The sequence below is a fragment of the Tupaia chinensis genome, unplaced genomic scaffold, assembly GCF_000334495.1.
Source record: "Tupaia chinensis unplaced genomic scaffold, TupChi_1.0 Scaffold000573_1, whole genome shotgun sequence".
In the NCBI taxonomy this organism is placed as follows: domain Eukaryota; kingdom Metazoa; phylum Chordata; class Mammalia; order Scandentia; family Tupaiidae; genus Tupaia; species Tupaia belangeri.
This window is the reverse complement of record NW_006160087.1, coordinates 2,076,241-2,089,911: the sequence shown is the minus strand read 5'-3', so window position 1 is coordinate 2,089,911 and position 13,671 is coordinate 2,076,241. Positions and strand designations below refer to the sequence as shown.

The following is a 13,671-nucleotide window of genomic DNA, read 5'->3' as shown; positions in this document are numbered from 1 at the left end:
TCCACCCTTGTAGCCATTACACCAACTGCTGGTCCCAACTGCTGACTTTCTTGATAATTCTTTTTTCTGGTAATAAGAGCTAGTCTTGGGGCTGGCAGGTGGCGTAGTGGTTAAGGGCACTGGACTCCCACATGGCCGACTGCAGTTTGGATGCTGGACCTGGCAGCTTACTTTCTTACTTTCTCTTTCTCTCTCTCTCACTCTGTCCCTCTCTAGTCAAATTGAAATAAGTAAATAAATGAATAAATAAATAAAGTTGGATAAAATATTTCTTATTTTTTGGAGAGGTTTTGCTATAGGACACATGTGCTCGCCAGAAAGAGAGAGACAGAGAGAAAGCGAGAAGTCACCCCCCGGGGGGGCGGCCACGCCACAATCCCTTTTCCTCCATTCTCCTCTTGGGATGTTGGGCATGCATGCACACATGCCTGGCGTGAGTTTAAGCCACAGGGTCTGGGACTTGAACCGCGGTCGACCACATGGAAGTCCAGTGACATAGCCATTCTGACAACTGCTGGTCCCTCAAGTCATAATCTTTTTAGTAATACAGCTTTATGTAGTCTCCTCACAGGTTCCCAGACGCTTGGGACGAGGAAGGCAATAAGGACCACGCTACCAACAGGACACACCATGAGTGTAGTTGAACCACAAACCAGAGACAAGCCTAATGGAGGGCACAGCCTTGGGAGTGCTATGAAAATGCCTGCTCTCCCTTCCTGAAGTATGCAGCCTGAAACAGGAAACAAGATCTGGGGTCAAGACTATCCTTTTAGAGCCAGCCAGTGGTGTGACGGTTAAGGTGGCTGGATCCCATATGGCTAGCTGCACAGTTTGAGTCCTGGACCTGGGGGCTTGAAAATCAGACCCAGTGCACGTACGTGCATATCCAAAATCCTGAAAGAAGAAATGGAGAAGGGATTTTGATATGACCATCCCCTGTGGGGTGCTTTCTTACTTTCCCTCCCCATCTCTCTCCTGTGAGCACACATGTCCTCTGGCAAAATTTAAACAAAGAAAAAAAAGATTATTCTTTTATTTATTTATTTTTTATGCCAGAGGGAGAGCGAGAATCCCCAGAGGGGCTGTTCACGCTGCAGTCCACATCCCATCAGGATCCTGGGCACACATGCATTTCTAGCACTTATTCAAGCTGCCAGCACCAGGACTCAAACCCACGCCAGCCATGTGGGATCTGGCTTCCTCCATGTAGCATTCGATCACAGCACTACGGGCCAGCCCGAGAGTATTTTTCTCTTTTCTTTTTTTGAGATTTTTACTATAGGGCGCATGTGCTCACTGAAGAGACAGAGATAGACAGTGAGATAGAAAGCAAGAAATCATCCCCCAGGGGAGATGGCCATGCTGTAATCACTTCTCCATTCTTCTCTTAGGATTTTGAGCACACACGCCCAACATTTAAGCTGCCGGATCCAGGACTCAAACCACAGACGACAAAGTGACAGTCCAACAATGTAACCATTACGCCATCTGCTGGTCCCCCAAGATTATTCTTTATGTGGAGTAGAAAGAGCACTGAACTTTCCATAACCTTTCTAAGCCTGTTTCTTATTTGGGGGAAATGATTAAATCAAAATGAGATGATATATGAGACAAGCCAGGCACAGAGAAATGGCTTAATATATTACTTTTAATTTCAACTGCTTCTGTCAGAAAGGATTTATTTGATTACCTGCTGTATTTTCCCTTGCCACTGGACAGAATGCCACCGCTCAGTGTGCCCCCCGAGAGGGCTGCGAAGCTGGCCGTCTCGCTGTACGGGCCTTGCATAACGCTGAGTCCGTCGGTAGGGCTTCCGCTGGTGCTTAGTACACTAGTCAGGCCTTCGATGCTGCTCTCCCCGATGCTGGGGTTCTTGAGGGCTCGCCAGGCATCTGCCACTGGGGATGGAACCACACAGCTCAATTCAAGATTGCACAGCATCAAATAGTCTGGTAGGCATTTTCCTGCAATGACTCTTTAGAATGGAGAATTTTCATGTAGAAAAGTACAAAGGCAAACACTTCATAACAGCAACTAGGTACAGCCCCCACACATCAGGTTTCAGCATGTGTTCACAGTTAATCCTCCCAATAACTAAGCAGTAATTTTAGATTTTTAAGCTGAATGACTTGTCTAAGGTCATGGTTAGTCAGACAAAACCACAATTGTGATTCCAAGTCTACTATCCTTTCCAGTACATTGTAACTGCCATTTAATCAAACACGAAGATTTAAAAATATGTTAGGTATTGTACTGATTCTGGTGAAAGCTTCTAGTAGGATGCCTAGAAAACCTTTGTGGGGGCCGGCTAGGTGGCGTGGAGGTCAAGACACTGGATTCCACATAGCCGACTCCACAGTCTGAGTCCCAGACCCAGCAGCTTAAAAAACACATGAGGAGCATATGCGTGTGAGCCCCAAATCCTGACAGCAGAGTGGAGGAAAGAAGAATGTGCCGTGGCCCTGCTTAAAGAACTTCCCATTTACAGTGAGATAATAATAGCCCCTGCCCTTCCTCTTCTGAGAACTGTTGTAAAAAGCAAGTGAGATAATCACTGTGGAAAGTCCTCTGAAAATTATAAAGTATTGTGCAAGTGTAAGCCTTTATTTTATAATCACTACGACTACTAGCATTCTTTTTTTTTTTTTCCGGTGCTCTACGCGATCAGAGAAACTTCTCTAGTAACGAACTATAGAAATGATCCCTGAAAGTATAGTCTTACAACTACTAGCATTCTTGAAGATACATGGAATCCTACTAGTTTGTACCTGCCACACAGAGGCAAGTACCAGAATTAATCTATTAGCTTTGGAACAAAGAAATGAAAAGCTAGAGGGAAGAGCAGTTGGCATAATGGCTATGCTGCTGGACTCCCACGTAGTCGACCGCGGTTCGAGTCCAGACCTGGTGGCTTAAACTCAGGCTGGGCGCGTGTGTGCGCATGCCTAAGATCCCGAGAGGAGAATGGAGGAGAAGGGACTGTGACGTGGCCATCCCCCCTGGGAGGTGATTTCTCACTTTCTGCCTCTCTGTCTCTCTCTGTCCTGGCGAGCGTATGCACCCTATAGCAAAAACCTCTCAAAAAAAAACAAAATAAAATAAAATAAATGGAAAGCTAGAATACTTTACCCCCTACAAAGCTTATCTAAAGTAATCCAAGGATAACCTATCTACAAAATGTGCTCAATTTTATTGATTTTTATCTTGTGTTTCCTAAATTCAAATAGAAATAAAATTTTTTCTTTTACCTGTGATTGGACCATCATCTTCATCAAACTCAATTTTCACTCCCTTTCCATTGGCTGTGCTAACTCCACAGCCACCTCCACGACAGAGAGAAATGGGCACCACCCCATAGACATATGCCAGCATAATGGGGACGCCGATCCCTAGGGAGAGAAGGGAGCACGTCAGCAGGCCGCAGAGCTGACAACTACCCTATCCTCCTTCCCGCCTGGGTGCAGAAGAGCCACCCATCAGGGCCAGAGAAGATGGCTACTGCAGAGAGGGTTTCTGCTGTAACAGAACGATGACCAGACTTGCAATCAGAAAAGCCTGTATTAGAATCCGGGTTCCCGGGACCAGCAGTTAGCATAATGGCTTTGTTGTTGGACTCCCACGTAGTTGACCACGGTTTGAGTCCCAGACCTGGTGGCTTAAACTCACACTGGGCACGCACGTGCATGCATGCCCAGAATCCCAAGAGGAGAATGGAGAAGAAGGGATTGCGGCGTGGCCATCCCCTCTGGGGGTGATTTCTCGCTTTCTGTCTCTCTCTGTCTGGCTGGCAAGCGCACGCGTCCTATAGCAAAAACCTTTCAAAAAACAAAACAAAACAACAACAAAAAAAACAATCCGGATTCCCATTTACTAACTGTGTGACCTAGGACTTCCCTTCCCAGGGCTGTCAATGATCAAACGAGGATGTATGCCTAGTACTCATCGTAAGAAATAAGTGCTGCTTTCATTTTTCCTTTTACTCACTGCTGAAGTGCTAACCCAAGAACCAATCAAAACTTAAACATTAAATAAGTGATTACCAGGGTTTGGGGTCCTCCCACAGAGTTAACTCCACAATCTTACTGCTGTGTGGGGTTACAATGGCTTAGTTGTTAAAAGCACAGGATCTGAAGTCAGGCTCATTCCTTAACTCATGTTCCAAATAACTGATTTTGAAAATCATTGCACTTTTCTGTTACAATTGTGTTGTCTTCTGCTGTATTAAATGAATTTATATATGTGAACTGGTCAGAACCACTCCTGGCACACAGAGTTCAGTAAATGTTAGTTAAATTATTATTATTCTAAAACCCTCATACCTTCCAAAATATTATGAAGCATTAAAAAAATCAAAATAAAACTAATATGTTTTGTAGGATCCATGGCAAGCAGAGGAGGAAGATTAAAGATGAAAAACAGGCTAAAAGTCATTTTTATTTAATTCAACCTTCTCTCTGTGACAGACTAAGTTCTGAGTACTAACTTAAGAATAAAAGGTGCTGGGCCAGCCCAGGGCCTAGGGATTAAGGGAGTTAGATCGCGTGGCCCATCGTGCATTTTAAGTCCTGGTGGCCTGAAAAACATGCTGAGCTCATGTGTGCATGTAGCTAGAAGTCCTGATAGGACAGCGAAATGGAGGAGGGACTGTGGTGCGGGAAGTGCTTCCTCCTCTGCTCTGTCTCTCTCTGGCAAGTACACATACGCTCTGGCAAATTAAAAATAAATAAATAACAAGAATAAAAGAGTCCATGCTGATCATTTCACATCGCTGAAAAAAATAAATCACAATAATGGTGCAGAACAAACCCAACTACCAAGGCGGGTTTGGCATGAAAGGCGGGCGTTTCCGAGGCGAGACATCTGGTTAAAAAGTCCATGGTCAGAAAGCAGAGAGTTGCTGTGGTCCTGGCTAGCTTACCAACACTAACTGCAGCGATAACTGGGGACGCGATGACCGACAAGGTCACTCCACCGGTGATAGCCAAATTTCTCTTGTGTTTGGAGGTTTTCCTCCCCTCATACCTGCTGTGGATCTAAGAACAGAAAAGAAAATCCAGGTCAGCAGGTCAGAACACCAGTCAGCTGGGAGGGGGAGATGTGAACATGTACTTGTAAGTTATCTATCTTAAAACACCCTCCACTCCAAAGAGGCATCTTTCTCAAATGTTAACCTAACTCAGACCTGGAAGATATAAACTAATGCAGAAAGAGTTAATCTACAAGATAACACAGGAGAATGAACTAAGCATTTCACCTTTAAGTCACTGAGACAATCCAGGTCCAAGATGTTAATAAGAACCTTCAGATCTCATGAGGCCTAATGAAAATCCATTTAATAAATTAAAAGTTATTTTTATCCAAGAACCAGCTGGTTTTCAGGCTGCTCTAAAATATAAACTTCTTCTCGTTTCCCTCAAACCTTTACCAACAAACCTGCCGCTGGAACGTGCACAAAGCCCAGTGTATCTTACCTTCCTTCCAACATAGACAGGAATACCGATGACCATGGCGGGAATGGCAATGCCAGCAATGAGCGAAATCCCCACAGGTGCACCAATCAGTGTGCCCAGCTGCCAAAGAATTTTCTTCTTACGGCTCCATGGCTTCTTGCCCCAGAATGTACATCCAGAGGGGCTGCAGAGGAAACATGAGGACATTCGTGTCAACACTGGAAACCCAGCTACTGTCATCAGAGGCCCTGATAAGAGCAACAGCCTTTCTTTTCAACAGAAGTGACTAACAGTACAAGGGATTACAGGAAATGAATGCATTACATAAGGAAGAGCAAAGGACAAGGCCAGACCATTAGCGCTCTCAGCTCTTCCCGTTTTTACTTTTTGTATAGGCAGGCTTCCAGACTTGAAACCCCTTTTCTTTCCCACTCTGCTGTCCTCCCTAGCCCACATGCACAGACCCAGCTCCCGACCTGGGGCCCTGCATGGAACATGCACTTGACATCTGGTCTACATGCACCGCCCGCAACCGAGGGCGCTCTGACTCGTGCACTTCCCAGCACACCTAACAGATACTGTCCTTTCCTGGGAAAGGACAGGCCAACCGGCATCACGCCCCTTATGTCCATTCAGTACTCTGTGTTTGGCTACTTCACACTGAGCGATTCTGTCCAGCCATTTTGGTTCATTCCCTTTTTGTGCTGTCCTCTCTACTAGATGGGACAAGCGATTCTGAAAAGGAGAGTGTCTTATTGAACCCTGTGTCTGGGACACAGCAAGTACTCAACTGTTTGCTAACTTGGATATTTCACCTACACAATAAATGCTAAATTTATAAATACTAACTCCTCCAGGGCAAATATCTTTTTAAAGAATTATTTATTTAATTTTACTTATTACTAAGTTATTTTATTTATTTTTTTTTACCAGAGAGAGATAAAGGGAAAGTGAGAAAGCAAGTCTCCAAATCGAGGGCTTGAATTATGGTCAGCCACGTGGGAGTTCACACCTCAATCACCACACCACCTGCCGGCTGGCTCCAGGCAAATACTTTAATATTCACTCAATGAATTGAGAAACTCATATGTAAGAAACTGTGAAAAAGGCTGTAATTTCTGCCTCAAGAAACTTACACTGGCTGGCCCCACGTCCTAGTGGTTAAGGAAGCGCGATCCCACATGGGTGACCATGCGGTTCGAGTCCCAAACCCAGTGACTTGAGAAACACACTGGGCACATGTGAGTGCATGCTCAAAATTCCAGAAAGATGGAGACGTGGAGGAGAAGGGATTGTGATGTGACCATTCCCCATGGGGGATGTCTTTCTTTATATCTTTGTATCTCTGGCGAGCATGCGTGTCCTCTGGCAAATTATAAAAAGAAACTTACACAGTCATATGTTGCTTGATGAAAGGGCTACACTCTGGAAATGCATCCATAGGGAGTTTGTCACTGTGTGAGCGTCACAGTGTACTTACACAAACTGGACACTGTAGTATGTTAAACAACTGGGCTATATGGCATAGCCTATTGCTCTGCCACTGCAAATGCCATCTGTCTGGACTAAAACATTACACAGCACGTGTCTGCAAACAGTATGATTAGGCAAGTTCATGCAGTACACAGTAGTGATTTTGTTTTTTGGGGTTTTTTTTAGATTTTTGCCACAAGGTGAGTGTGCTTGCTGAAGAGACAGAGAATGAAAGTGAGATATCACCCCTGGAGAAATGGCAATGCCACAATCCCTTGTCCTCCATTCTCCTCTGGGAATTTTGGGCATGCACGCAAATGTACCCAGAGTGATTTTCAAACCATCAGGTCTGTCTGAGACTAGAACCATGGAATTGGCCATGTGGGATCCAGCACCTTATCCACCATGCCACTGGCTGGCCCCCAGTAGTGATGGTTTTTATTTATTTGTTTTATCTTTCTATTCTTGACAGGTGCACAAAAGGGAAGAAAGGGAGGGAGAGGGAGACAGGTACACATCTACATGTACAATTACTTGTACATGCGGGGAGGGGCACCCTGACGGGTCTCTCCCATTTCCCCAGCCCTCCGGCTCATCAGGATCTTGGGCACATAGACATCGTGCTTTTTTTTTTTTTTTTTGCTATAGGGCATGTGTGCTCGCCAGACAGAGAGAGAGAGAGACAGAGAGATAGAAAGCAAGAAATCACCCCCCTGGGGGGATGGCCACGCTGCAATCCCTTCTCCTCCATTCACCTCTCGGGATCTTGGGCATGCATGCACATGTGCCCGGCGTGAGTTTAAGCCACTGGGTCCAGGACACAAACCGCGGTCGACTACGTCGGAGTCCAGCGACATAGCCATTACGCTAACTGCTGGTCTCCACATCGTGCATTTTTAAGCCTACAGGAACCATAACCCACAGGTGCTGTGTGGCCTCTCGTGCCACACTTCCATGTGCCATTAACTGTGCCACTGGAGCAAGTGATGCTATTTGTAGTAAGAGACAAAAGAACGCGAATAAAGATGAGGGGAGAAAAGGAAGGGGTCATGGATGAGCTGGTATTTAAATGCCTCTTGAAGGATGGGCAAGAACTAAGTAAGCTGAGATAAAACCTTCCCAGGAGAGGTGACTGCAAAGCATTCCAGGCAAAAGAAAAACCATGAATATGGAGGCAAGGCAGCAAAAAGAGACAGGGAACAAGCAGCCTAGATGATCTAGAATGTAGCATGTATGAAAGCCAAAACGTAAAAAGCTAGGAAAAGAGATTAAAGCCGACTGCGGAAAGCTTTAAAAGCCACGGTAAGAGTAAGACATGACCTAGAAGGTAACAGAGTCAGCCTTGGAGACTGCTGAGCTGAAGAAAAACATAATCAGAGGAATGCTTTGCAGAACTTTTATATAGCTTCCTTATTACGAGGACAACTGTATCTCCTTTTGACATCCTATTCCCCCTAAATCAGTAAGAAAACAGGAATATAAAAGCAACAAACCCATTTCCCATCTCACCTGAGGTAATGCAAGTCTGAGATCTCTTTCATGCAAAGCCAGCAGAACTCACAGCCACACACTGCACAGGTCATGTGATTACAGCTCCCGTCGTTCATCTTGATAATGTAAGCACTGCATCGTGGACATGGCTTGATGTCATCTGCTAAGGAGGAAGGAAGCATGGGTAGAAAACACCTTTGGTTAAACCTAGTCTGACTTAATTATTCCTAGGTGAATATACAGGAAATGAGGCAGTCGAGAACTCCTGACCGAGGATTCCAAGTGCAATCCACTTTACTAGGAGACTGCCTGTGTCTGGACCTCAGGAATTTTCATGGACCAGATTCTGTTTCATATTTAGCTGCCTAACCAACCACTGGCACCTTACCCAGCAGCTGAACCACACTCTGATCAAGACTTTCCTAAAGAGAAAGAATTCCAAGAAAAACGGAATTTCCAATATCCCATAGGCAAATTTAAAAGCAGAGTCCTATAGGAAAAAACTAGCCCATAGGCAGACAAATTTAAAAGCAGAGTCCTATAGGAAAAAAGTCCTATAGCCTGGAATTGGCTTTAAGCTGTCAAAAGCTGTAGTTCTGGAAGCTAATTTTTCAGGTTTAACAAGTAACACTGGGACTTACTGTTAACACAACCCATAATCCCTACCCATGATACTTCAAAATCAAAACCTAAACACAAGTGGGTATGCTATGTAGTACACACCTGTAACTGCCACAGCAAATTAGGAACTATCTATTAAAATGGCAGGGCCTGGGACCAGTAGGTTGCACAGTGGTTAAAGTACAGAAATCCCACTGGCTGGTTGTTTGAAAATCACGTCGGGCACATGTGTGTATGTGCCCAAGATCCTGAGAGGAGAATGAAGGACAAGGGATTGCAATGTGGGCATTCCCCCTGTGGGGGTGATTTTTCACTTTCCTTTTCTACTTTCTCTCTTTCTCCCCAGCAAGCCTATGCCCCCCATGGCAAGAACATTAAAAAAAGAAAAAAGAAAAGACAGGTCCAGCCAGTGGCATGGAGGTTAGGGTGGCTGGATCTCACAGGGCTGACTTCACAGTTCAAGTCCCAGATCCTCTGGGTCGAAAAACATGTCAGGGGTGTGTGTGTGTGTGTGTGTGTGTGTGTGTGTGTGTGTATGCCCAAAATCCTGAAAAGAGAATGAAAAAAGGATTGTGGTGTGGCCATCTTCCCTCAGGGGTGATTTCTCACTTTCCCTCTCTGTCTCTCCAGCAAGCACACGTGCCCTACAGCAAAAACAACAATAAAAAAACCAAAAAACAGTAAAAGACAATGTAGGAATTATGTTGTGCCAGAAAAGAATGAATGGCAAAGCCTTTCCAACTAGTCTCTCCCAAGTGACACCGGTGACATGAAGTACATGTATGAAAGGCAATGAAGCTACTGACATTTTACACTTGTCAAGGTTGGAGCGGAATGTGTGCCATTCCTCCTTTTAAGGTTAATCAGCAATCCATACTAACAATCCTTCCTTTTCTTGAATCTGTACTCTTTCCAAAAGAAATGATGCACTCAAAGCTAGAAGGCACCTAGTGTAGGTTTAAAATGAATGAAATGTCCTTCTGCTCATGATAAAGTTTTTTTTTTTTTGAAGAGGTTTTTGCTATAGGACGCATGCGCTCGCCAGACAGACAGAGAGAGACAGAGAGACAGAAAGCTAGAAATCACCCCCCGGGGGGGATGGTCACGCCGCAATCCCTTCTCCTCCATTCTCCTCTTGGGATCTTGGGCACGCACGCACACACGCCCGTTGTGAGTTTAAGCCGCCAGGCCTGGGACACAAACCGTGGTCAACTACATGGGAGTCCAGCGACATAGCCATTACGCTAACTGTTGGTCCTGATAAAGTTTTTTTTCTTGGTCTTGCTATAGGGTATGCACATTCACCAAACAGAGACAGAAACTGAGAAATCATCCCCCAGGGGGTATGGCCACGCTGCAATCCCTTCTCCTCCATTCTCCTCTAGGGATTTTGGGCATTCACATGCTCGGTGAGTTTTTCAAGCTAACAGGTCTGAGACTGACTGCAGAGTCAGCCATGTGGGATTCAGCCACCTTAACTTCCACACCACCAGCTGGCCCAATAAAGTTTTGGAAAAACCACTTTGGCAAAAGGAGCTAACTTTCTACAGATTGTTCTACAATTGGAGACCTATTACTAAGAAGGTAGAAACTAGAGAATTCAGCTTTGTTGTATTCTAATTTCATGTGGGTTGGATGAACTATTGGGTTGTCAGAAAAGTCATGACGCATTTTTGCATATAAAAACTCGGAAAAAATACATCATGACTTTTCTGACAACTCAATATAATGGTCAGAGAGGGAAGCTACAAATCAAATGTAATATTGAAAGTATTACCAAATGCTATTTTCTGCCCCCGATCCCAGGAAATAGTTGGGTTATATAGTAAGATAATCTCTTCCAGCTTTTGGTTTACATCATAAAATACCACACAAAGAGACAATGAGATAGTGCCAACTCATACCTGGTCCAGATTCTTGCCCATAACTGAGACCTGAAGTGTGCTTGGTCCGAACTCGCAGAGTCTGCGCCCTCTGCTGCCGGGCCATGTCGCACGTCTGGTTCGGATGCCATATTTGCTTGCAGTGGTAGCAGAACTCAGTCTGGCAGCCTTCTCTCTCACAGGTTAGCTTTGGGCAGCTGGCACAGCCATAGGCAATAACAGCATAACTGGGTAAAGAAACAGGAAGGGGTACCAGAGGTAAGAGCGATCTCCCCGAGACAGACCACTCACCAGGCTAACACCAGCACCAGCCCGTCAGCAAGCAGGATGCAGAGAACACACACTTGGTCAAGTATGAAACATATCCATGTGAGAATGCTCAGTTCTTCTTGAGATTACAAAAACATGAGTCGTCTACTTCAGAAGAATGAGGGAGGTATCATGTTTGCCTGCATCTGTAGCATTTACTCAGTCATAGCTCGAGCTGCTTTCGGAGCAGTTTCCACAGCAAGTCTCAGAAATAACAGGGTACAAAGCTATTTCCTTTTGATGGCTTGCTATATTTAGAGAGATTAGAATTTGTTTACACGAAAGGGCAGAACATTTTTAAAGAGCTATAGCAAAATCTAAAGCCAACATACTTTTTCATCTTCTGTTTCAGTGAAGGTGGGCTGACCACGGCCTGAGAGACAATACCTGCAGATGGACTTGGGATCAGTCTCTCCCAACGGAAGGAAGTTCACCTTCTCTTCTATACTTTCCCACCTTCTTTCCTCCCTTCCTTTTTTTAAAATTCACACCTGTACCTTATGTCTTCTTTCTTAATGGGCTCCAGAATCCAAGTACAACCCATCTACCATGAACTACCACAGCATAGAGCCATGTCTCTTTCTCAGTGTGAGAAGAGGTAATTCAGAATTTATCAGCACCATCATCAACTGTTTCTTGTAACCCATACATTTACCAAGAATTAGTCTCCCACAAACAATCTAATATATTTTCAATTACTGGCATTTCTGATGTTTTTTTTTTAAAGAGAGATTTGCTACAGGAAGCGTGCACTCGCAGGAGAGAGAGAGAGACAGAGAGAAAATAAGAAATCACCCCTCATCCCCCAGGGATGGATTCCATTCTCTTGGGATTTGACCACATGCATACATACACACACACAGAGTGAGTTTTAAGTTGCCGGGTCCAGGACTCATACCGTTGTTGGCCATGTGGGAGTCCAGCAACCCAACCACTGCACCACCCACTGGATCCATCCATCCTTCCTTCCTTCCTTTCTTTCTTTCTATTTTTTGGAGAGGTTTTTGCTATAGGGTGTGTGCGCTCGCCAGAAAGATAGAGACAGACAGAGAGACAGAAAGCGAGAAATCACCACCCAGTGGGCATGGCCACGCCGCAATCCTTCTCCTCCTTTCTCCTCTCGGGATCTTGGGCACACACACACACACACACACACACACACCCAGCGTGAGTTTAAGCCACTGGGTATGGGACTTGAACCACGGTCGACTACATGGGAGTCCAGTGACATGGCTATTATGCCAACTGCTGGTCCTGATTTATTTTAATTTGACCAGAAAAGAACAGAGTGTGAGAGAAAGAGAAAGATAGGGAAAAAGTGAGAAAGCAAGCCACTAAGTCCAGGACTCGAACCATGGTCGGCCATGTGGGAGTCCAGTGGCCTTCACCATACCACCTGCAGGCCTCCCTTCTGATTAATTTTTAAATGTCAACTAAGTGCTTGCATCATTCTTTAAAATAACATTTTAAAATTAAATTTTAAAATAATTTAGAGAACCAAATAGAAAGTTGTGATAGTTTGTTGTGTAAATAATTCTTTTTGTAAAGAATTATTTATTATTATTTTTAAATTTGGCCAGAAGGAGACCGAGATGGGGAAGAGGGGATGAGAAAGCAAGCTGCCACATCTGGGACTCAAACCACGGTCAGCTATGTGGGGTCCAGTACCCCAACCACCACACCACCTGCTGGTCCCCACCGTACAATTTTTAAGCAGATTCACGAACAGGCTTAGGTGTTGCCACCTGCACATTGTTATCCCCTATTCCATGCTCTCCCCCAGTATCCAAAGACATCAGCCAATTTAGGCAAAAGGCCAATAACATTTTCTTGGATGTATCGATAATGTAGTTGTTTATTTGAATGTACATGAGATGTTCAGAATAGCTACTCGAGTTCTCAAGTTTATCAGACTGAGAATGCTGCCGAGCCCAGAAATGACAATGTATGCCCTGTGTTATGTAATGCGGGCTGCCGTGTTAACACTCTCCTCCGTAAGAACAAAGTGAGAATAGGTCAACGAGTGAATGCAAATGACTCATATCCTGTAGGAGTTCTGAGAAAAATCTGTCCCACCTAGCTACAAAATAACTACTAAAGACAAACAATTCCCTGAAGAAAGTGATTTGCTTGCTATTCTGTATTAAGTGGGAAAGGTTCTGGATAACCTCAGAAGCGTATTAAGGCAGCTTCGAAGACACGCTTCGGAGACAGGAACTGAGTGAGACTGCTAGTCAAGAAGTCTTTATCGCTTTATCACCCATTCTTGCTTCACAAGGTGGAAGTAAATTATTAACAACTTTTTTTAAAAGAACTTAATAGAATGGACAATGTTAATTTGGGGTATGTAATTTGATCCCAAGGAAGAAAAGTAACCCCCAATACTCAAGAATCCACGGCAATCTATCACTATGACGCAGAATTACTCAGGGCATGAGACTTGG

At 44.6% G+C, this 13,671-nt stretch overlaps 1 protein-coding gene and 1 pseudogene across 1 annotated transcript in view; both read right to left on the bottom strand.

The window, feature by feature from the left end:
- Positions 1–11,145, bottom strand: part of RNF19B (ring finger protein 19B) — a gene marked incomplete at its 5' end in the record, with an annotated part of 19,487 nt that extends 8,342 nt beyond the window's left edge. Inside the window, 6 exon segments of the mRNA XM_014591436.1 lie at positions 1,691–1,898; positions 3,249–3,389; positions 4,919–5,033; positions 5,472–5,634; positions 8,433–8,577; positions 10,940–11,145. Coding sequence (XP_014446922.1) covers positions 1,691–1,898; positions 3,249–3,389; positions 4,919–5,033; positions 5,472–5,634; positions 8,433–8,577; positions 10,940–11,145 — 978 coding nt within the window.
- Positions 2,632–2,720, bottom strand: LOC114009610 (uncharacterized; annotated as a pseudogene).
- Positions 11,146–13,671: the final 2,526 nt, after the last annotated feature.